The 19,427-nt window shown below is 46.4% G+C and overlaps 1 protein-coding gene and 1 long non-coding RNA gene across 3 annotated transcripts; one reads left to right on the top strand and one right to left on the bottom strand.

The window, feature by feature from the left end:
• The first annotated feature begins 262 nt into the window (after positions 1–262).
• On the top strand, positions 263–1,454 carry LOC120966104 (uncharacterized). The gene is made up of 3 exons (XR_005759173.3): positions 263–975; positions 1,065–1,222; positions 1,343–1,454. It is a non-coding gene; the product is annotated as an uncharacterized lncRNA (long non-coding RNA).
• On the bottom strand, positions 1,438–9,149 carry LOC109752225 (nicotinate N-methyltransferase 1-like). Of its 2 annotated transcripts, none has more exons than XM_020311133.4 (2): positions 7,535–9,149; positions 1,438–1,527 (listed from the first exon to the last, which is right to left on the bottom strand). In XM_020311133.4, exons 1-2 carry the CDS (start codon positions 8,271–8,273, stop codon positions 1,523–1,525), a joined length of 744 nt encoding a protein of 247 aa, XP_020166722.1. In that variant the 5' UTR covers positions 8,274–9,149; the 3' UTR covers positions 1,438–1,522. The 2 variants fall into 2 exon arrangements, with proteins under 2 accessions (XP_020166722.1, XP_040247715.1); XM_040391781.3 differs by lacking the exon at positions 1,438–1,527 and adding an exon at positions 7,218–7,423 and having other exon boundaries at positions 7,535–9,144.
• Positions 9,150–19,427: the final 10,278 nt, after the last annotated feature.

Genomic DNA, 19,427 nt, shown 5'->3' with positions numbered 1-19,427 from the left:
TGTGTAGAGGTCAAACAATTCTGGGGTTCAATCCAATGACGCCCCATATTGACTGAAGTTCTCTAACATGTACTGACTGAAGTTCAGTCAAATGACGCCTCATATTGATCCCTATTCTGTGACATGTATAGCATAAATCTACAGCAAGCTGCCCTTATGGACCGAAGTCCTGTACAATAGCGAGCTGCCCTTGTGATCTTCGACGGCCTTTAGAACTGTTGCAGTTTCACTTGATCTCGCTGCAATCAGATGAACAGTTCGTGTTAGCATTTTGAATTTTTAACATGGAAGGAGCAATCAGATGAACAGTTCATATTTGCAAAGTAGCAGAGTCTGTTAGACATGTCTTTCTTTTTTGACCTCTACATCAAAACTCATATATCAAAGTAGCAGTCTGTTGGACATATATGCCCTTATGGACTGACTTTCTGTACACTAGGACTGTTGGAATTTCACGTGATCGGTTTGCAATCAGACGAACAGTTGATGTTAGCATTATTAAGATGTAAGCAGCAAGGCCAGTTTACAAGTATTTGCTAATAACCTAAGGCTGTTGGACATGTCTTTCTTTTTTTTATAGTTACATATGGGGAATCCACACAGCAAGCCAACGGAGCAGACGACATCGTCACATGTACCTCCAGGTACATGTCCAACTATAAATTGTGCTGTACATGTCAAGCACCATCACAGGAGACTGAATGTGTTGCAGACCCGATGGATGGGACAAATGTTGACGACTATAACCCAGATATTATACCCGTAGGCAACGAAGTTGACAATATTTACCCAAGTAGTCCAGGTTTTAAGGCTGTGCAAATATACATAGCTTAATTCTATGTGTTTTATGTGATCAATCATACCTAACAGACTTGTGACTTGTAGGAGTCCATATTACTCCATCTGAACGGATCATACTTGAACAGACCGATGGTGATAGCACATATGTGCATCAACCTTCCCATCTGATTTCGGGTAAGTATTGTTTTGCTGAAGGGTTAACACCATGTGCCTACAACTTTGCCTTATTTCGGACCAATATTTGTTACGTTTACATGATGCAGACAACCCTCCGATCTCATTCCTATATAATGGAGATTCGTTGCCGGCTCCCAGTAATCTGACACGAAATTATGCGACAGATGTACCACAAAGTTCAAATGGTATTACCTCATACATCTTGGACACGAACGCTTCTTCTGCACCGGAGAAGGAGGCACAGGTCAGCCGTTTTCATCTGAATCATTGCTTTTGTTACTTAACTTCCATGTTTAAGTGTTTTGGTCTGTGGTAAGGTTTACCTGAAGGTTCTTATACGACTTTCATCAATTTGGTCAATCAGGTTCATCTTTGATCCCTGGACACAAACGCTTCGTTCCTGCAAGTAAGTAGAATGTGTTTTCAGCTCGCTCCTACACAACTTGAGGCCTTGCACGTCTGAGTGGGGCGCCCAGGCGGATCTTTGGTTAATAAGGTTCATCTTCACGCCACAGATCAGGGGACTCAGTTTCCTTTTGGTTGATCATCCTGTAGCAACAGAAATTAAATGGATCAACCTGTAGTTACCGATGTTATTGCATAAATAGTTACCGATGTTATATGGTCTAGCTTTGCAACATAATCAGGTTCTTCTGCACCTGTAGTCACCGATGTTACATGGTGTTGTCAGACACAATTTAACTTTGTCCGCGGAATTTCTCACCTTCTAGGAAATCAAGAGATATGCGCTGTTGATGAGTTGTTCATTATATGGCCTACTTACAGATGGTATAAGCAATCATGAAAATGCAAACAAAATGAAGTATGGCCTCCATCAAGAGTAGACCAAGAAACTGATATCAATGCAAATGAGATTACAATTTTAGACGGTTTCCCTTAACAGCCGATGACCAACTATATTCTTCCTTGAGTGATTTTTACTGATGTTAACAGCGGAATGTTGGTCATTTTCAGAGTATAGTCCAAGGCACTTCTGCACATCTATGAGGTACCTGCAAGTACCATAGTTGGTTATCATTTTGCATCTGGTTACAATAAAATGCTATCTAGATCACATACATGAATCCGACTTTTTTCTAATTAGTGAGGTTGTCACATACATGCTCAGAGCATGTCCACTAGGCCCCCCAACAGCCTCCCCAGGAGGCCTTTTTCATTGCCGGCGCGCATTTTTCCACCAGTCATGCCCCCAAAAGCTCAAAAAGTGCCGGGTTTCCCCGAAATTACACCCGGCGGTCCCAACCCAAACCCAGAAAGCTGGGGTGCAGCTGGGGGCGCCGGCGCTCTTTTTCGCATGCATCGGCCCACTTGTCAGCCCCTCTCTCTCTCCTCTCCTTTCTCTCTTTTCTTTCTCCTCTCTCCTCTCCTTTTCCTTCCACCACCTACCACACACACAGCCGGAGCGGGGAGGGGCTGGCGCGGCCGTGGCGTAGCACGCATGGCCGGGGCGGGGCTTGCGCTTGCGCGGCCGGAGCGGAGCATGGCCGGGGCGGGGCTCGCGCGCCCGGAGTGGCCGTCTCCGCCCGCGCACTCCACGGCGCCCTCGCCGGGCGTACAGGCAGCAGCTGGGTCGGGGTCGAGCTCCAGCCCCACGCGCGCGGTCGTGGCTTGGGTGGGACGGGGCGGCATGGCCGAGGACGAGGACGACGCGGCGGACATGGCGGCTGCAAGCGCGGCGACGCCAGCTCCGCGCCATGCCGCCACTTCCCCAGGAGCACGAGGAGGCCGCGTCCCTCACCATCCAAAGAATCCTCTCCTCCTTGGCTCCGTCCCACCCTTGGCCATCCACGGGATCTCCGGCCATGGCCGCCCTGCAGGGCCCGCTGCTCGGCGGCGCCGGCATGTCACCTGACGTGAGCTCCCCACTGGGCATCGCCGTGGCGCTACTCGCCCTGGCCAGCGTCCTGCTGCTGCTCCCGGACCCTGGCGCGGAGCCTGCCGCTGATTGGGGCCGGAGCTCGAGGGTGTCTGGCGCGCGGGAGAGCCGGCATGGCAGCGGGGCGGTGCTCGGAGGTGGGCGCCGCGGCGCTGCGGGCGGGCGGGCACGCGGTGGACGCGGCCGTGGCGGCGGCGCTGTGCCTGGGCATGGTGCACCCGATGTCGAGCGGCCTCGGCGGCGGCGCGTTCATCGTGGTGAGGGACGCCAGCACTTCCCCAGGAGCACGCCCCTGTCGCCGCTCGCCAAGTCCGGCGTGGCGGACGGGCCGGCCGCACCCTGCTTCCTCCTCGTCGCCCCGCCAAAGCAGCGCGAGCTGCGGGACGTCGCGGCGGAAGCGGCCGCGGAAGGCCGGCGAGACGCGGAAGTCGTCAGAGGGTGGCAGCCGTCGTCGGCCGCGGCGTCGTCGTCGGGAAGCAGCCGGCGTCTTCGTCGGGAAGCAACGACCCGCAAGCCTCCGGGCGCGGCACTGGGCCCCCTGCCGCCGCCACGCGTCCGCTGGATGAGACATGGGTGGGAGGATGGCTGGGAACACTCCCCAGGCGGCTAATAAAATGCCTCCTGGGGAGCTCAACGGCTGGAGATGCTCTCACACTCATATCCTTAATGAGTATACAAGTGTACCCAGAATACAAATCCACCTAAATTTCATGATTAGCCACAACAGTTCAGTCATGCATGAGAAAATGTCCAATATGTTAAAATAGCATCACTAGAAGTACGGTCGAAACATAATGCACATGTAATTAGCATCAGACTTTATTTCTAATCAGTGAGGTTGTTTCGATATCAGACTTTATGCATGATATCAAAATAACAAGCATAATGTTCAGCTATAAAGTATGATTTGACTGATCTATTCTTTCTCATTGTTTGGGCGCCTACAGACCATGACACTTGAAGATACGGACGCTGCAAATCTGCGCCGACCTCCTCTACGTGATATCTCTAATGTTGACCATCATTCTCATATGTCTCCAGTGCCAGGTAACTCCCAAATATCATGAATGCTTTATCGCATTGGGTCATATGGTTTAACTGGTTGAGCACTGAAATTTACTACTCCCTCCATCCGGAAATACTTGCCGCAAAAATGAATAAAAATGGATGTATCTAAAACTAAAATATGACTAGATACATCCATTCCTCCGACAAGTATTTCCGGACGGAGGGAGTACAAAAGTAGTGAGCTCGAAAAACTTAACTCCGTTTGGATCCCGATGGGAACGGGTAAATCTTGCTAAACAACTACGAGCGCGCAAGAGAACCGGGCAGATGGACGCGAGAAATGCCCAAAGTCAGCATCTTCATGACATCACTAATATTGATCAACTCTCCAAAGGGAGTCCAGGTATAACTCAGTAACAACAGTGAAATGGTTTTTTAACATACAATTTGTTATCCACAATGGCTGACGATATGATCTGGATTTCTACTTATTTGAACAGGGATTGTTCAACAAGATCATGGCCCACATAGATCAAATGGCCTATTCATACATGAAGCAACAATCCCTTCTACCACCAACATGACACCCTTAAATGATGCCAGCATTTGTACCCTGAGCAATCTCACAGATTCTTCGAGGGGTAAATCAGGTTCAGCATTATTAATCATTTTTCCCTAACATACTTTAGTAAATTTATGGTGCATGATCTGCTTCTGGATTTAAGTAATTTAATTATTTTGGACATTTGCATTTGTAAACAATTATATTCTCTACAATGCCTGATGATATGATTTGCATTTGTAATTTGTCATCCTATATATTGTAAACCTCCTCTGCCATCCCTCCCCCCCTCGTCCATCACAATAACTAAGGAACATCAACATGTGAACGAGCATCAAGGATAGTCAAGAAGTAAAGCAAGTGGATCTAGGTATGAATATCTGTGTATATTTCCCTTATCTATAAATGTGTAATAATTATTAGATATGGAACAACCAAATTCATGAAACAGAATGTGATCATGCCAACACTCTAGCTAAATTAATTTTATACTCATCTACTATTTCACATAAATCAATTGTGTCTGCCCAGCAGACACTAGTAGAAAAAGGGGCTTTTGGCCCGGTTGGTAAGGGCCTTTAGTCCCGGTTTTTGAACCGGGACTAAAGGGTCGTTACTAATGCCTCCCCCCTTTAGTCCCGGTTCTTACACGAACCGGGACTAAAGGCCGCGGCCACGTAACCGGGACTAAAGGTAATTTCATGATGAATTTTTTTTTGAATTTTTTTTATTTTCAAATTTCTGAATTATTTTAACCTCTAATCTCTAATCACCACCCTCATCACTGCTCAATTTATCCTCTAATCTCTAATCATCCCTCATCATTCCAAATCATCTAACTTCCCGGACGGTCACCCATCCTCTCACTACTCCAGCCTGAGCACGCTTAACTTCCGGGTTCTGTTCTCCCTCGTTTCCAAGTCTGCACTTGTTGTTTTCCTGACAATAGTAAGATGCCAATCCTATTAACCCTCAGGAATTTAGCTTGAGCATGAAGTGACACATTTCACTGTTTGAGTTTGAAACTATTGTTTTAAAAAACAATAATTTTTTAGTAACACTAATATTCTAGAATAATTAGTTTGACCATTGTTTGACCATAGTTTGACCAGATTTGACCAAAATTCAAAAAAACTAAAATAATTATTTAGTAACACTAATATTCTAGAATAATTAGTTTGACCATTGTTTGACCAAATTTGACCACATTTTTTCAAAAAAAATAATTTGAAACTAATTTTTTTTCTGTTACTAGTGGCGCACCTAGCAAATGGTGCGCCACTAGTAAGTTTGAAATTTTTTCGATTTTTTTCACTCTAGATCTTAAAAGCCCCGTAACTTTTTTTCTGTTAGGTTTTTGAGGATTTTGAAAATGTTTAACGGGGTTCCCCCGGTTAAATTTGGATGTAAATTTTTGAGTAGATGATTTTTCATATAAAAAACTTTTTAATCCGAGTTCGTATGCAAAAGTTATGCCCATTTTACAAATTGCAGAGAGATTTTGCAAATAGAGTCGAAATTCATATTTGTAAATTTTCCCAACAAGTAGACCACATATCACATGGGAAACTTATTTTATTTTATTTTTTTGACATTTCCATCATTTTCTTTTGTTTTTTCTAAAACTGAAAAGGCGGTCCAAGGGGGGGGTATACAGTTTGAAAATGGGACCTTTAGTACCAGTTGGTGCCACCAACCGGGACTAAAAGTCTAAAGGTCTAACCTTTAGTCCCGGTTGGTGCCACCAACCGGTACTAATGGGCATCGCACCCTTTAGTCCCGGTTCGTGGCACCACCCGGTTCGTGGCACCAACCGGGACTAAAGGGCCCAGGTGAACCGGGACTAATGCCTTAGCCGCACGAACCGGGACCAAATGTGAGCATTGCCCTGTGACCAAAGCTCTGTTTTCTACTAGTGAGATTATTTGGCATTAGATGACTCTAAGGACTTGTAAGCACAATGCAAAATTCAGTCATGAATGCATCAGTTCACCACACACATGTACATATGTACTGAAAACTGAAACTAGGCAAGTAGTGGACAAAAAGTATTGAGGGCAAGCAGTAGACAAGCAGTTTTTAGGGCAAGCAATTAACAATATGAGCGTGTCTCAAGCCTCAACACAAATGGTAGATTACAGCTCATAATCAGCTTCTGGCTCATGCAGCAGCAGTTCAATTTTACAGAGAAATACCATGTACGACTTAGATTTCTTCATTCTGGTTTTTTCAGTACCAAAACACAGGCGAGGAGCTATGGTAAAAACTTCAATACACAATATCTTCAGTATTAGCATGTGAACCACATTATCGGTCTTAGAAAAAACTCATTATCAAACTCATCTTTTTTTTGTAACTCGTCCACTGTTGATGTTGACACCATGGACTCTAAACAGGTTAAACATTCTGAAGCAAAGATGGTAAGGAATGCATATATATTTACCATAAGTGTGCTACAACTGTGCCTATCCTTTCATCTTTACCATGTTAGGTAGGTACAGGGATGGCACATCACTCTGAACTCTGAACTGGTTGATTTTTCTGAAGCCAGTATCAGCAAGAGTGCATTATGCATAGTTGACCCCAAGTATGCTCTGAAACCTCATTATCAAACTCATCTGCTGCAGACGTCGATGCCGAAAACAACATATGTTTCTTTAGATTTTCTGTGTGTGTGGTGGTGGTAACGATCAGTCGTGGCATTGTCACAGTCAATTGTGGTGCTATGTTCTGCCGATTTGTTTGTTAGTTAGTCTGCTACAACTTTCAATCACTGCTTCAACTTACTAGATTACTGTCAGTGATGGCGGCTGCAGTTAAGTACCCACCGTATAGTATGTACAAGATTACTAATAGCACACAACCGCTGCACTTAAGTACTTCGCGTATTACTGTCAGTACACGAATGCTGCACTTCAGCTTGCCATTTAGATAAAGCCGTCCCGTGCTCCCCTGGCCACGTGCCTGCACCTTCTTCACTAAAAATTCAGACGGGTAAGCTCTGTCATGAGGAGAAGACAGCAGGGGAGAGGGCAACGGCAACGACAACGGGCAGGTAGGCTAGGGGATTGGGGGATCGATGGTCTCACCAGAGATGGGAGGCGCGGCGGCGACGAAGTCCGGCAGGTCGAAGTTGACTCCCTGGCGGATGGTGGGCACCCTGCGCATGATTATCCCGAGGCAGGCGCCGGAGCTGCCACCGACGTTGACGAGCGTGGCCACGCCCTCAAACCATCCACCGGGGCAATACCCGTCCAGCAACACCTCCATGAACGGCTCTGATACGCCGGTCATGGCCCGGAGCATCACATCGTTCGCCTCCCGGTCCAGGCCGTAGTAGGCGTAGGCCGGGACGCCGGCGTGGGCGCGCGCAAAGGGCTCAAGCACGGCCTCACGGAGCCGCGGCCACGCCAGCCCAAGCGCGTACCGCCTCCGGCCGCCGTCGGCTGTGTGTTCGGAGAAGACGCCGGCGGAGGCGAGCAGGCGAAGGACGGGTCCCGGTGGCCCGGCGGGAGCAGCTCCACGGCCGAGAGCGGCGCGTTGGTGCCGCCCGCCCTCACTGCGGTCGTCGGCTGTTGCAACTGGGCCGGATGTAGGCGGATCTGGTCGCTCGATCTGCCACTTTTCTTCTCTGATGATCCGTGGGGAGGGATGAGAGGGGGCAGCGGTGGGAGGTGAGGTCGTCGGTTGTGGTGGCCGTGGGGGTGAGGGGGGAGGCCGGCGGCGATGCGCGGTTGAGGAGGAGGGGGCGACGCGGCGGGAAGATGAGTAGACGGAGAGGAGTGAACTGGCTGTACTGATAAGGTTAGGTGAAAAAGGAAAAAACATTTTTATTTTAAAACAGCTGTGTTAGTTCTTCTTTTAACTATATTATATAAGTATTATTTATGTTTATATGATGCGGTATAAAATATCATATATATTTTAAATCTTCCAATTTTTGTTATATGATGTAGTACAAAATGGATTCTGACATCCACACTGATGTAACGATGACAGACCGGACAGAAACACCATGAGAAGAGATGCATATAGCTAATTCTTCTTTGTATATATGTTGTACATGATACAAGAGGTGCATTTATATATATTAGTATTATTTCAGAATATATGAGACATGGATATGGATTTTTTGAGATGTTTAAAAAGAACCCATCAACAAAGGTTCTGAACCGACTCCGCTGAAAGGGGCCGAATATTCATCGAGTTATTTACAATATAATGAACCAATGATATCTCATAAAAAACAAAAAAGATGATAATTTAAATGGTACCGCACGAGGTATTTTTGCAGTGTTATTATCGATCTTTCCTTCGTCATATTGCGAAAATAGTTCTTTTTTACTAAGTCCATGATTCTAGAGTCAACACGAGGTCAAATGTTCTATGAGAAGGAAACTACTCAGACATTGGCAACATTGTTTGATAGCTAGCTTGGGGTAGACAACATCTCATCGTGCAACATGGTAAGTAAGGTATTTTGTCTATTGTTGTTATGATTTATTGTTGTTTCTAATAGCTATCACTTATAGATTTATCTTCCGTATGCATCCATCGACCGATACATCTTGTACGTCATTGACAAAGAGGCATATTGTATATATATTATGGACCGTATTCGTACATCACAGTCGTCATAGGATAAAAATCTGAGGCATGTAGTGAAATTAAAATGTTTAGCGAGGGAATTCAAAGAAGCGCCCGAAATAAAGCAATCCGGTTGGTACTCTGATATATCTATAAATGGCAACATTTATTTTCGACTGGTATTTCAACGAGCAAAGATGGGTAATAAACTCATAATACAAACATTTATTTTTGTTATCACTATATTTTATATGTTATTAATTTAGAAAATTGCAGTGATGTGTCTGCCTTTTTGTTTTTCATTTTATGCTCTGGTGGAACGGTAAAGAATTGGTAAGCCGGTTTGCGCGATGAGTATTGTCTGTTACACGTTTTAAGACCTTTGATGTGAAATATTCATGCTAACTGTATATAATTCTTGTGTAGTATGGGTATGAGTTGAGGAATCACTTTTTATTGTACTTGCTAAAAATATCATGCAGATGAAGTTGAAGGAAACTTTCCTGATATTGTGCGAGAATTTCTTAAGCGCATCAAGTAGATCTTAATAATTTGTAAAATATTTGTAGTTAGATCATCGCTCAATTTGTTACACGAACATGTCGTCAATTTTTCTTTTTGTTATCAATTTACATTGCAAGTGAAGTAGACTTCAATTATTAATGTGTTATATTGTCTCTACGTGTGAAATTTAACATGCATTATCTTTATATTACTCCTGTAAAATATTTCAAGAGCCCGTGGCAACGCACGGGAATTCTACTAGTTATTTGTAAAATATGACACCAATGCATCAATGACTATGTTCATTTTTTTAAGGAGGATGACCCCCGGCCTCTGCATCTAGGAGATGCATGCGGCTATTTTATTAATTATTTTTGAGGACCTTACAAAGTAGAACAACAATATGCCTGAATCCGCCATCTTGGCAACATCTGCCGCTACTTCTATCCAAATGATGCAGGGGTGCAAGCTGGGCCACATACCCAGACCTCTCACCTAAGCCTAACATCTAAAGCCGGAGGCCCCGACCGAGCCATCTGCCAGGTTCGGGGCTCAAACCGGTCCGACGCGCTCACATGTGTCGTCGCCGCCGTCTTCCGCTGGTCCATCTTCAGAGCAGATTGAGGTGACAACCTTGGCAGGTCCTCCGCCATCGACGCCACCACGACGCCAAACGACGACCTCCACCTACGCGAGCCTTGGTAGGTCCTCCGCCATTGACGCCGCCGCGACGCCAGCCGACGACCTCCACCTACGCGAGTCCATCTCCAAGCAACGGATGCAAATCCATGATAGGATATGGTCGCACCACCGCCGTCGCCCACCACCCACAAGCCCCACCCAACCCCAAGGTTCCCAAAGCGGCGCCTTCAAGAAGGGAACGACGCCGTGAGCGCCGCCGCCGCCCAACAAAGTTAGGGCTTTCGCCTGGGCGACCTAGGGGAAGGTGAAGTGAGGAGATCAGTCCATATCGACGCCTCCAAGGAGGGGAACGGCGCCGTCAGGCGTCGCCGTCGGCGTGGCCGGTCATGGACGGCTAGGGATTTCGCCCGAACTAGATCTCCGCCACCAGCAGCGCCTCCTGTACAGAACCGGCGACCAACAGGAAGCACGGCCCGACCAGGCTGGCCCGCACGCCGAACAGGGGAGGAGGGGAGGCGCCGGATCGCGCACACCAGCCACCGCAGAAGCCACCGCCAACCGCCAACGACCACCGGATCCCGCCGCCCGCGCTGCTGGGACACCAGTTCCACCGCCCGCACGGCTACTAGCCAGTGCCTTCCAATGGAGCCGCTGCTCCAGATCCAGGGTTCCCGACGCAGAAGTAGGGTGAAAGATCGTGGATGTCGCCTAGGGGGGGGGGTGAATAGGCGCTTTAAAATAATTACGGTTTAGGCTTGAACAAATGCGGAATAAACCTAGCGGTTAATTTGTCAAGCACAAAACCTACAACAACTAGGCTCACCTATGTGCACCAACAACTTATGCTAAGCAAGATAAACAACTAGGTGAAAGCAAGATATATGACAAGAAACAATATGGCTATCACAAAGTAAAGTGCATAAGTAAAGGGCTCGGGTAAGAGATAACAGAGGCACGCAGAGACGACGATGTATCCCGAAGTTCACACCCTTGCGGATGCTAATCTCCGTTTGGAGCGGTGTGGAGGCACAATGCTCCCCAAGAAGCCACTAGGGCCACCGTAATCTCCTCACGCCCTCGCACAATGCAAGATGCCGTGATTCCACAAGGGACCCTTGAGGGCGGTCACCGAACCCGTACAAATGGCAACCCTTGGGGGCGGTCACGAACCCGTACACTTTGGCAACCCTTGGGGGCGGTCACCGGTACCCGTCAAATTGCTCGGGGCGATCTCCACAACCTAATTGGAGACCCCGACGCTTGCCCGGAGCTTTACACCACAATGATTGGGCTCCGAACACCACCAACCGTCTAGGGCGCCCAAGCACCCAAGAGGAACAAGCTCAAGGGCACCAAGCACCCAAGAGTAATAAGCTTCTCAACTTGTAACTTCCACGTATCACCGTGGAGAACTCAAACCGATGCACCAAATGCAATTGCAAGGGCACACGGAGTGCCCAAGTCCTTCTCTCTCAAATCCCACCGAAGCAACTAATGCTAGGGAAGAAAAAGAGAGGAAGAACAAGAAGGAGAACACCAAGAACTCCAAGATCTAGATCCAAGGGGTTCCCCTCACATAGAGGAGAAAGTGATTGGTGGAAATGTGGATCTAGATCTCCTCTCTCTTTTCCCTCAAAAACTAGCAAGAATCCATGGAGGGATTGAGAGTTAGCAAGCTCGAAGAAGGTCAACAATGGGGGAAGAACACGAGCTCAAAGGATAAGGTTCATTGGGGAAGAAGACCTCCTTATATAGTGGGGGGAACAATCCAACCGTTACCCCCACTTCAGCCCCGCAGAGAGCGGTACTACCGCTTGCCCCTATAAGCGGTATTACCGCTCCCCCTCGCGGTACTGCCGCTGGGCCCAGAGCGGTACTACCGCGGTGGCAGGGCGGTACTACCGCAAACGAGCGGTACTACGGCCCCCACTGCCGCGGCTAGTACCGTAAAACCCGACACGAAAAAAGACCCCTCGAATCGAGGCGGTACTAGTACGAGACCGCAGCGGTACTACGGCTGGGGGCTACCAGCGGTACTACCGCTCTGGAGCGGTACTACCGCTCTAGAGCGGTACTACAGCTTGTAGCACCCAAGCGGTACTACCGCTCCGGCCCGCGGTACTACCGCTGGGACCAAAACTGCCATAACTTCTGCATATCAGCTCCGAATTGAGCAAACTCAAGCTTGTTGGATAGAGGAAGACGAGTAGCATCAAAACAGCGACCGAGGCAGGGGAGGAATGCCAACAAACAGAGGAGTGAAACCTCCAACCGAGAAGAACCGACATAACCTCCAACATCGAAAACATCATAGAAGATGCGAGTGAACTCCGTTTTCGATGAACTCGAGCTTGTCATCAAGATGACCATAAGCTCCAAAACTCACAAAGAAAAGAACCAAACAAGAACCAATAAAGATGATGCAAGGATGCAATGGTTTGAGCTCTCTACGAGAGCCCCCCTTGATAGTACGACAATCGATCCTATAACCCGGTCTCCCAACTACCATCATGAGACCGGTAAAATAGAAAACCTATCAAGGGCAAACCTTTGCCTTGCACATGGTCCACTTGAGCTAGATGATGACGATCTTGACTCCCTCAAGTTGGACCACCTTTCTTGGTTGCGTTGGCTCGATGAAGACTAGTTGATTGCTCCCCCATACTCCACTATGGGTGAGCCACTCTTCCGCACATCTTCACAAGTCCATTGTCACCACAATGGAAGGCAAGCTTCAAGCATTTGATCTCTTCATGATGCTTCACTTGAACTTGCACGCCGCAACCTAACCCCACAAAGAACTCTCACGAAGATCATGGGTTAGTACACAAAGCGTAATTGACAATGCTTACCACACCATGGGATCGCTTGATCCCTCTCGGTACATCTTCTATGCTTTGTGAGTTGATCAAGTTGATTCACTCTTGACTTAGTCTTGATCAACCTTGAATCTTTTCAACTCTCTTCATTTGCATGATGTCTTGAAGATATACATGAATGATCACACAATCTTCTTCTCCAAGACATGCTTGCAATAAGCTCAACTCTCACATGACCAATCTTTGGATAATTCCTTAATAACACCTTGGTCACCACATAAACTCCTTGAAACCAACACATGAACTTCAAGAAATGCCTATGGACAAATCCTTCAAATATAACTCAAGGCAACCATTAGTCCATAGAGATTGTCATCAATTACCAAAACCAAACATGGGGGCACCGCATGTTCTTTCATAGGGCAACCAAGGCCCCGCCACCACCATCCTTGGCGCCCCGGGCTTGCCCGACGGCTGCCTCAGGCGGCGGCGAGGAGGTGGGACGAGGTGGGGAGGGGGCCGCGGCGGCGCGGCTAGGGTTCCCCCGCCGCCGCCGGGGGAGGAGATCAGTGGGAAGTGCGGGGGACGCGGGCTACGAATTTGCACATTTATATTTTGCTGGGGTGCTCTGCTAGGCAGCATTGCATGCCGCATGCCTGATAACAGCAAACTGGACGAACCGATCACCAGGACGCAACCGGCAACAGATAGCACACAAAAATGATTGACAACTTGGAGCCGGAAAGAACGACTCCCCACCGACCCAGCAACCACGCAGAAGAGGTGCCCAACATAATCAGACCAGATGCACACAAACATACGAATAAGCCACAGAGCCGGATACTTATTAGCAGGGACCAAATCAAGGACGACACGACAAGTTGCTCCGAGCGAGCATAGTCGCGGAGATCTCACGACTTGATTCCCAGGCGGACGCCAGGGTCTTCTCAGAGCAAGAGTGGGCTCAGCGCTATGCTCTGGAAGGGCAAGTTGAAGCCTTGCTTCACGCAGAAGAGGAGTACTGGCGACGTCGTGGCGGACTTAAATGGACACTGAAGGGGGACGCCAATACTAAGTACTTCCACGCCTACGCAAACGGTAGGAGGTGGAAGTGCGCGATCCTGATGCTGAAGTCAGAGCAGGGGCTGTTGCTGCGCCAAGCGGATATTATGAGCCATGTATATGAGTTCTACACCCAACTGATGGGGGCCAGCGAGGGCCAGAGGGCTAGCCTGCGAGCAGATGCATGGGCGCCTTCTCAGCTTGTCTTGGACAGTGAACACGAGGCGTTAGGGCTTGCATTCCTTCCAAAGGAGATCGACGACGCGCTAATGAGCATGAAAGCGGATACGGCACCGGGCCCAGACGTGTGTCCGGTGGCTATATTCAAACACTTTCGGCCATTGCTTAGGGGACCATTTATGAGGTTTGCAACGGCTTTATGTGCGGGGCAATAGACATCGCTCGCCTTAACTTTGGTGTTCTCTTGCTTATCCCCAAAGTGGCTGGGGCCGACAATATTCGACAATTTAGACCAATCGTGCTCATTAACATGCTGTTTAAGATATGTTCTATGCCATGTACAACTCGCCTAGTCCCGATCGCTCACCGTACGATTAGTCGAACTCAGTCTACCTTTATTCGTGGGCGTGACATACAAAAGAACCGGCTAATCGTACGGTGAGCGATTGGGACTAGGCGATTATCCACGAGCTAGGTTTACAGGAAATTATCCACGAGCTCAAACATACGAAAGAACTAGCCATTCTGCTAAAACTCGACTTTGAGAAGGGGTACGACCGGGTAAATTGGGATTTCCTGCATCAAGTCCTCCTAAGTCAGGGTTTTTTGGCCGTTTGGGTACATCGAGTGATGCAGCTGGTCTCGGGTGGCCAAACTGCAATCTTGGTCAATGCGGAAGTAGGGCACTTCTTCCGTAACAGACGCGGACTACGTCAGGGCGACCCCATGTCCCTGATTCTATTTAACTTTGTGGTCGATGCACTATCAGCTATGTTACAAAAAGCGACTGAGGCCGGCCACATAAAAGGGGTGGTGGGGCACCTTATTCTAGGGGGGGTCTCCCACTTACAGTACGCAGACGACACGCTGCTGCTCTTTTAGCCTGACCAACATAGCATTCCTACGGTCAAAGCCCTTTTGCTCAGTTTCGAACTCATGTCAGGGCTGAAAAACAATTTTCACAATGTGAAGTTCTTTCCATGGGGGTGGATCCCGACGAGGGACATCGCATTGCGGACACGCTCAATTGTAAAGTGGGGAAATTCCCTTTTACTTACTTAGGTCTGCCCTTAGCTACCAAATCGCTAACAATAGACGATTGGGAACCATTATGTGCCAAGGTAGGGGGACGGGTGTGCCGATGGCGTGGCAAGTTCCTATAGTCTGCAGCGTGGCTAGTGCTTACAAACTCGATCCTATCTTCACTTCCCATGTTTGCCATGGGCCTCTTCCTTCTAGCTGAAGGGGTCCATGCCAAAATGGACACGCCGCGATCTCGTTTCTTTTGGGAAGGACGGGCCCTAAACGCAAGTATCACATGGTCAAATGGGCGGCTTCTCTGGGCACTTTAGCTGATCCGAAACAAACTAACCATTGAAGGTATCTTTGCGTCACATCCGACTAATGTGATCTTTAAATGCAACTTGTTTCTTCAGCAGTGGAGTCCATTGGGGAGGCGCAAGGATGCTGAGCTGATGAAGCACGACTTCATCAAGTTTACATGTTGGCCAGAGAGCCAGCAGCTACTACCTAGTGGGAGTGGCCCCCTTTTGTTCATTCGCGAGCCTGCGTGCTCTGATGTTGGCCAATGGCCTTGTATTTCACTCGTGGCGTGCCTGGCTAAGAACCCTATGACTTTCCAGTTTTCGTTCCGCCCGAGGGCTTTTGTGTCTGTAAGATATGATTGACCTAGTACGCTGCTTATGTTGTGGGCTTTATTAATTTAAAGCCGGACGCACCTAGCGTCTTCGTTCTAAATTTGTAGTAGATTGATAGATCGAACGCCAAATAAAATAAATAAGAATAAATTACAGCAAGGTATTTTTATATTTTTGGTTTAATAGTTCTGAAAATAAACGCAAGGAAAAAGTAGATCGCAAGGCAAATATATGAGAAAGAAGACCCGGGGGCCGTAGGTTTCACTGGTGGCTTCTCTGAGAAAAATAGCAAGCGGTGGGAAAACAATTATTGTTGGGCAATTGATAGAATTTCAAATAATCATGACGATATCCAGGCTATGATCATTATATAGGCATCACGTCCAAGATTAGTAGACCGACTCCTACCTCCATCTACTACTATTACTCCACACATCGACCGCTATCCAGCATGCATCTAGTGTATTAAGTTCATGGAAAAACGGAGTAATGCAAAAAGAACGATGACATGATGTAGACGAGATCCATTTATCTATTGCGGCAGATATAGATCCCATCTTTTTATCCTTAGTAGCAACGATACATACGTGTCGGTTCCCTTTCTGTCACTGGGATCAAGCACCGTTGGATCGAACCCACTACCGGACACCTCTTCCCATTGCAAGATAAATAGATCAAGTTGGCCAAACAAAAACCAAATATCGGAGAAGAAATGCGAGGCTATAAGCAATCATGCATATAAGAGATCAAAGAAGACTCAAATAACTTTCATGGATAAAAACATAGATCTGATCATAAACTCAAAGTTCATCGGATCCCAACAAACACACCGCAAAAAGACTTACATCATATGGATCTCCAAGAGACCATTGTATTGATAATCAAGAGAGAGAGAGAGGAAGCCATCTAGCTACTAACTACGGACCCGTAGGTCTACAAAGAACTACTCACGCATCATCCGAGAGGCACCAATGGAAGTGGTGAACCCCTCCGTGATGGTGTCTAGATTGGATCTGGTGGTTCTGGACTCTGCGCGGCTGGATGAATATTTCGTCGACTCCCCTAGGGTTTTTGTAATATTGTGGTATTTATAGAGAAAAGAGGTGGTCCGGGGGGCACCCGAGGTGGGCACAACCCACCAGGGCGCGCCTGGGCCTCCTGGCGCGCCCTGGTGGGTTGTCCCCTCCTCGGGACTCCCCCCGGGTGCAACCAGGGCCCAACTTCTTCCTTTTGGTCCATAAAAATCATCGTGAAGTTTCGTGGCATTTGGACTCCGTCTGATATTGATTTCCTGCGATGTAAAAAACATGCAGAAAACAGCAAGTGGCACTTGGCACTATGTCAATAGGTTAGTACCAAAAAATGATATAAAATGACTATAAAATCATTATAAAACATCCAAGATTGATAATATAACAGCATGGAACAATCAAAAATTATAGATACATAGGAGACGTATTAGCATCCCCAAGCTTAATTCCTGCTCGTCCTCGAGTAGGTAAATGATAAAAACAGAATTTTTGATGTGGAATGCTACCTAACATGTTCATCACATTCTTTTCTTTATAGCATGGACATATGGACTTTTATATGATTCAAAGCAATAGTCTAGTTTTGACATGAAGACTTTAATACTCAAGCATACCAACAAGCAACCATGTCTTTCAAAATATCAACACTAAAGCAAGTTATCCCTAGCCCATCATTGATCATAGTGCCCCTTAGTTGGTGCTTTATAAGAGAAGATGGAGACTCAAATTCAAAATAAAAATTGCATAAGTAAAAGAAAGGCCCTTCGCGGAGGGAAGTAGTGATTTGTAGAGGTGCCAGAGCTCAAAGCATAAACTGAGAGATAAAATTATTTTTGAGAGGCATACTTTTCCTACCAACAAAAACGACTTGGAGCATCCCAACACTTTCCATGCTAGATACATCATAGGCGGTTCCCAAACAGAACATAAAGTTTATTCCTTTTTCCACCATAACTTTCACTTTCCATTGCTAGCCGTATCCACGGGTGCCTTCCATACCAACACTTTCCAAGGAATTTATTATTTGAAAACATAAAGTAAATTCATTTTTCATTTAGGGACTGGGCATCCCTAATACCTTTGCCATAGTCTCATGCAATGACAAGTGAATAAACACTCATCGTGAGAATAACACATCTAGCATGGAAAATATTGGCTACCCTTTAGCGCCTCGCGAGTAGTAGAGCACACAAAAGAGAAATTTATTTTGAACATTAGTGATGACACATGCAAATTTGCTTAGAACGGCATAGAAATACCGCATATAGGTAGGTATAGTGGACTCATATGGCAAAACTGGTTTAAAGGGTTTTGGATGCACAAGTAGTGATCATACTTAGTGCAAAATGAAGGCTAGCAAACAGATTGAGAAGCGACCAACCAAAAAGCGAAAAATCTTGTACCCAGCATTAAGCATAAGTAACACCGAATAATGCACCATAAGTAGGATATAAATTTAATTGCATAACTATTGACTTTCCTGCTTGCATAGGGAATCACAAACCTTAACATCAATATTCTTACTAAAGCACAATTACTCATCAACACGACTCACATATCAGATCGTCATATCTCAAAACCATTACTAAGGATCAAGTTTATTTTGTCCAATGATCTTCATGAAAGTTTTTATTATATCCTCCTTGGATATCTGTCACTTTGGAACTATTTTCATATGTTGCTTTTGATAAGCTCAAACAAATATAAGTGAAGATCATGAGCATAATTTTTTTCTTTCTCTCAAATTAATCTAAGTGAAGCAAGAGAGAATTTCTTCAAAATTTACTAACTCCCAAATAAATCTAAGTGAAGCATGAGAGCATTTCTTCAAAATTAACAAAGCACACCGTGCTCAAAAAGGTATAAGTGAAGTACTAGAGCAAGTCCATGGCTCTAAAAATTTAAGTGAAGCATAGGAGCAAGCATAGCATAATTTTTGGCTCTGTAAAAAGGGTGTGTCCAGCAAGGATTCAACATTTAAAACACAAAGCAAAACAAGCAAAGACTCATATCATACAAGACGCTCCAAGCAAAACTCATATCATGTGACGAATAAAAATATAGTTTCGAGTAAAATACCGATGGTCGTTAGAAGAAAGTGGGGATGCCACTCGGGGGCATCCCCAAGCTTACTTGCTTGCTACTTCTTTGAATATTATCTTGGGGTGCCTTGGGCATCCCCAAGCTTAGCCTTTTGCTTAACCTTATTCCTTCATCCATCGTAAGATAACCCAAAACTTGAAAACTTATCTGAATATGACAGACCCGTTGACTAAAATTATCTCACAATCAAAACATGATCACACCTTAGTACTCTTTGGGTGTTAATCACATAGCGATGTGAACTAGATTATTGACTCTAGTAAACCCTTTGAGTGTTGGTCACATAGAGATGTGAACTATGGGTGTTAATCACATGGTGATGTGAATTATTGATGTTAAATCACATGGCGATGTGAACTAGATTATTGACTCTAGTGCAAGTGGGAGACTGAAGGA

This window comes from Aegilops tauschii, chromosome 6 (assembly GCF_002575655.3).
Source record: "Aegilops tauschii subsp. strangulata cultivar AL8/78 chromosome 6, Aet v6.0, whole genome shotgun sequence".
Taxonomy (NCBI): Eukaryota; Viridiplantae; Streptophyta; class Magnoliopsida; order Poales; family Poaceae; genus Aegilops; species Aegilops tauschii.
This window is presented reverse-complemented; position numbering and strand designations above follow the sequence as displayed.

Excerpts from the sequence above, each read along its gene's own strand:
- LOC109752225 (XM_040391781.3), bottom strand. The coding sequence starts at position 8,273 with ATGTTTTTTCCTTTTTCACCTAACCTTATCAGTACAGCCAGTTCACTC. Across the intron at positions 7,424-7,534 it reads CGCCGCGCCTCCCATCTCTG|TGAAGAAGGTGCAGGCACGT; the intron begins GTGAGACCATCG and ends CTGAATTTTTAG.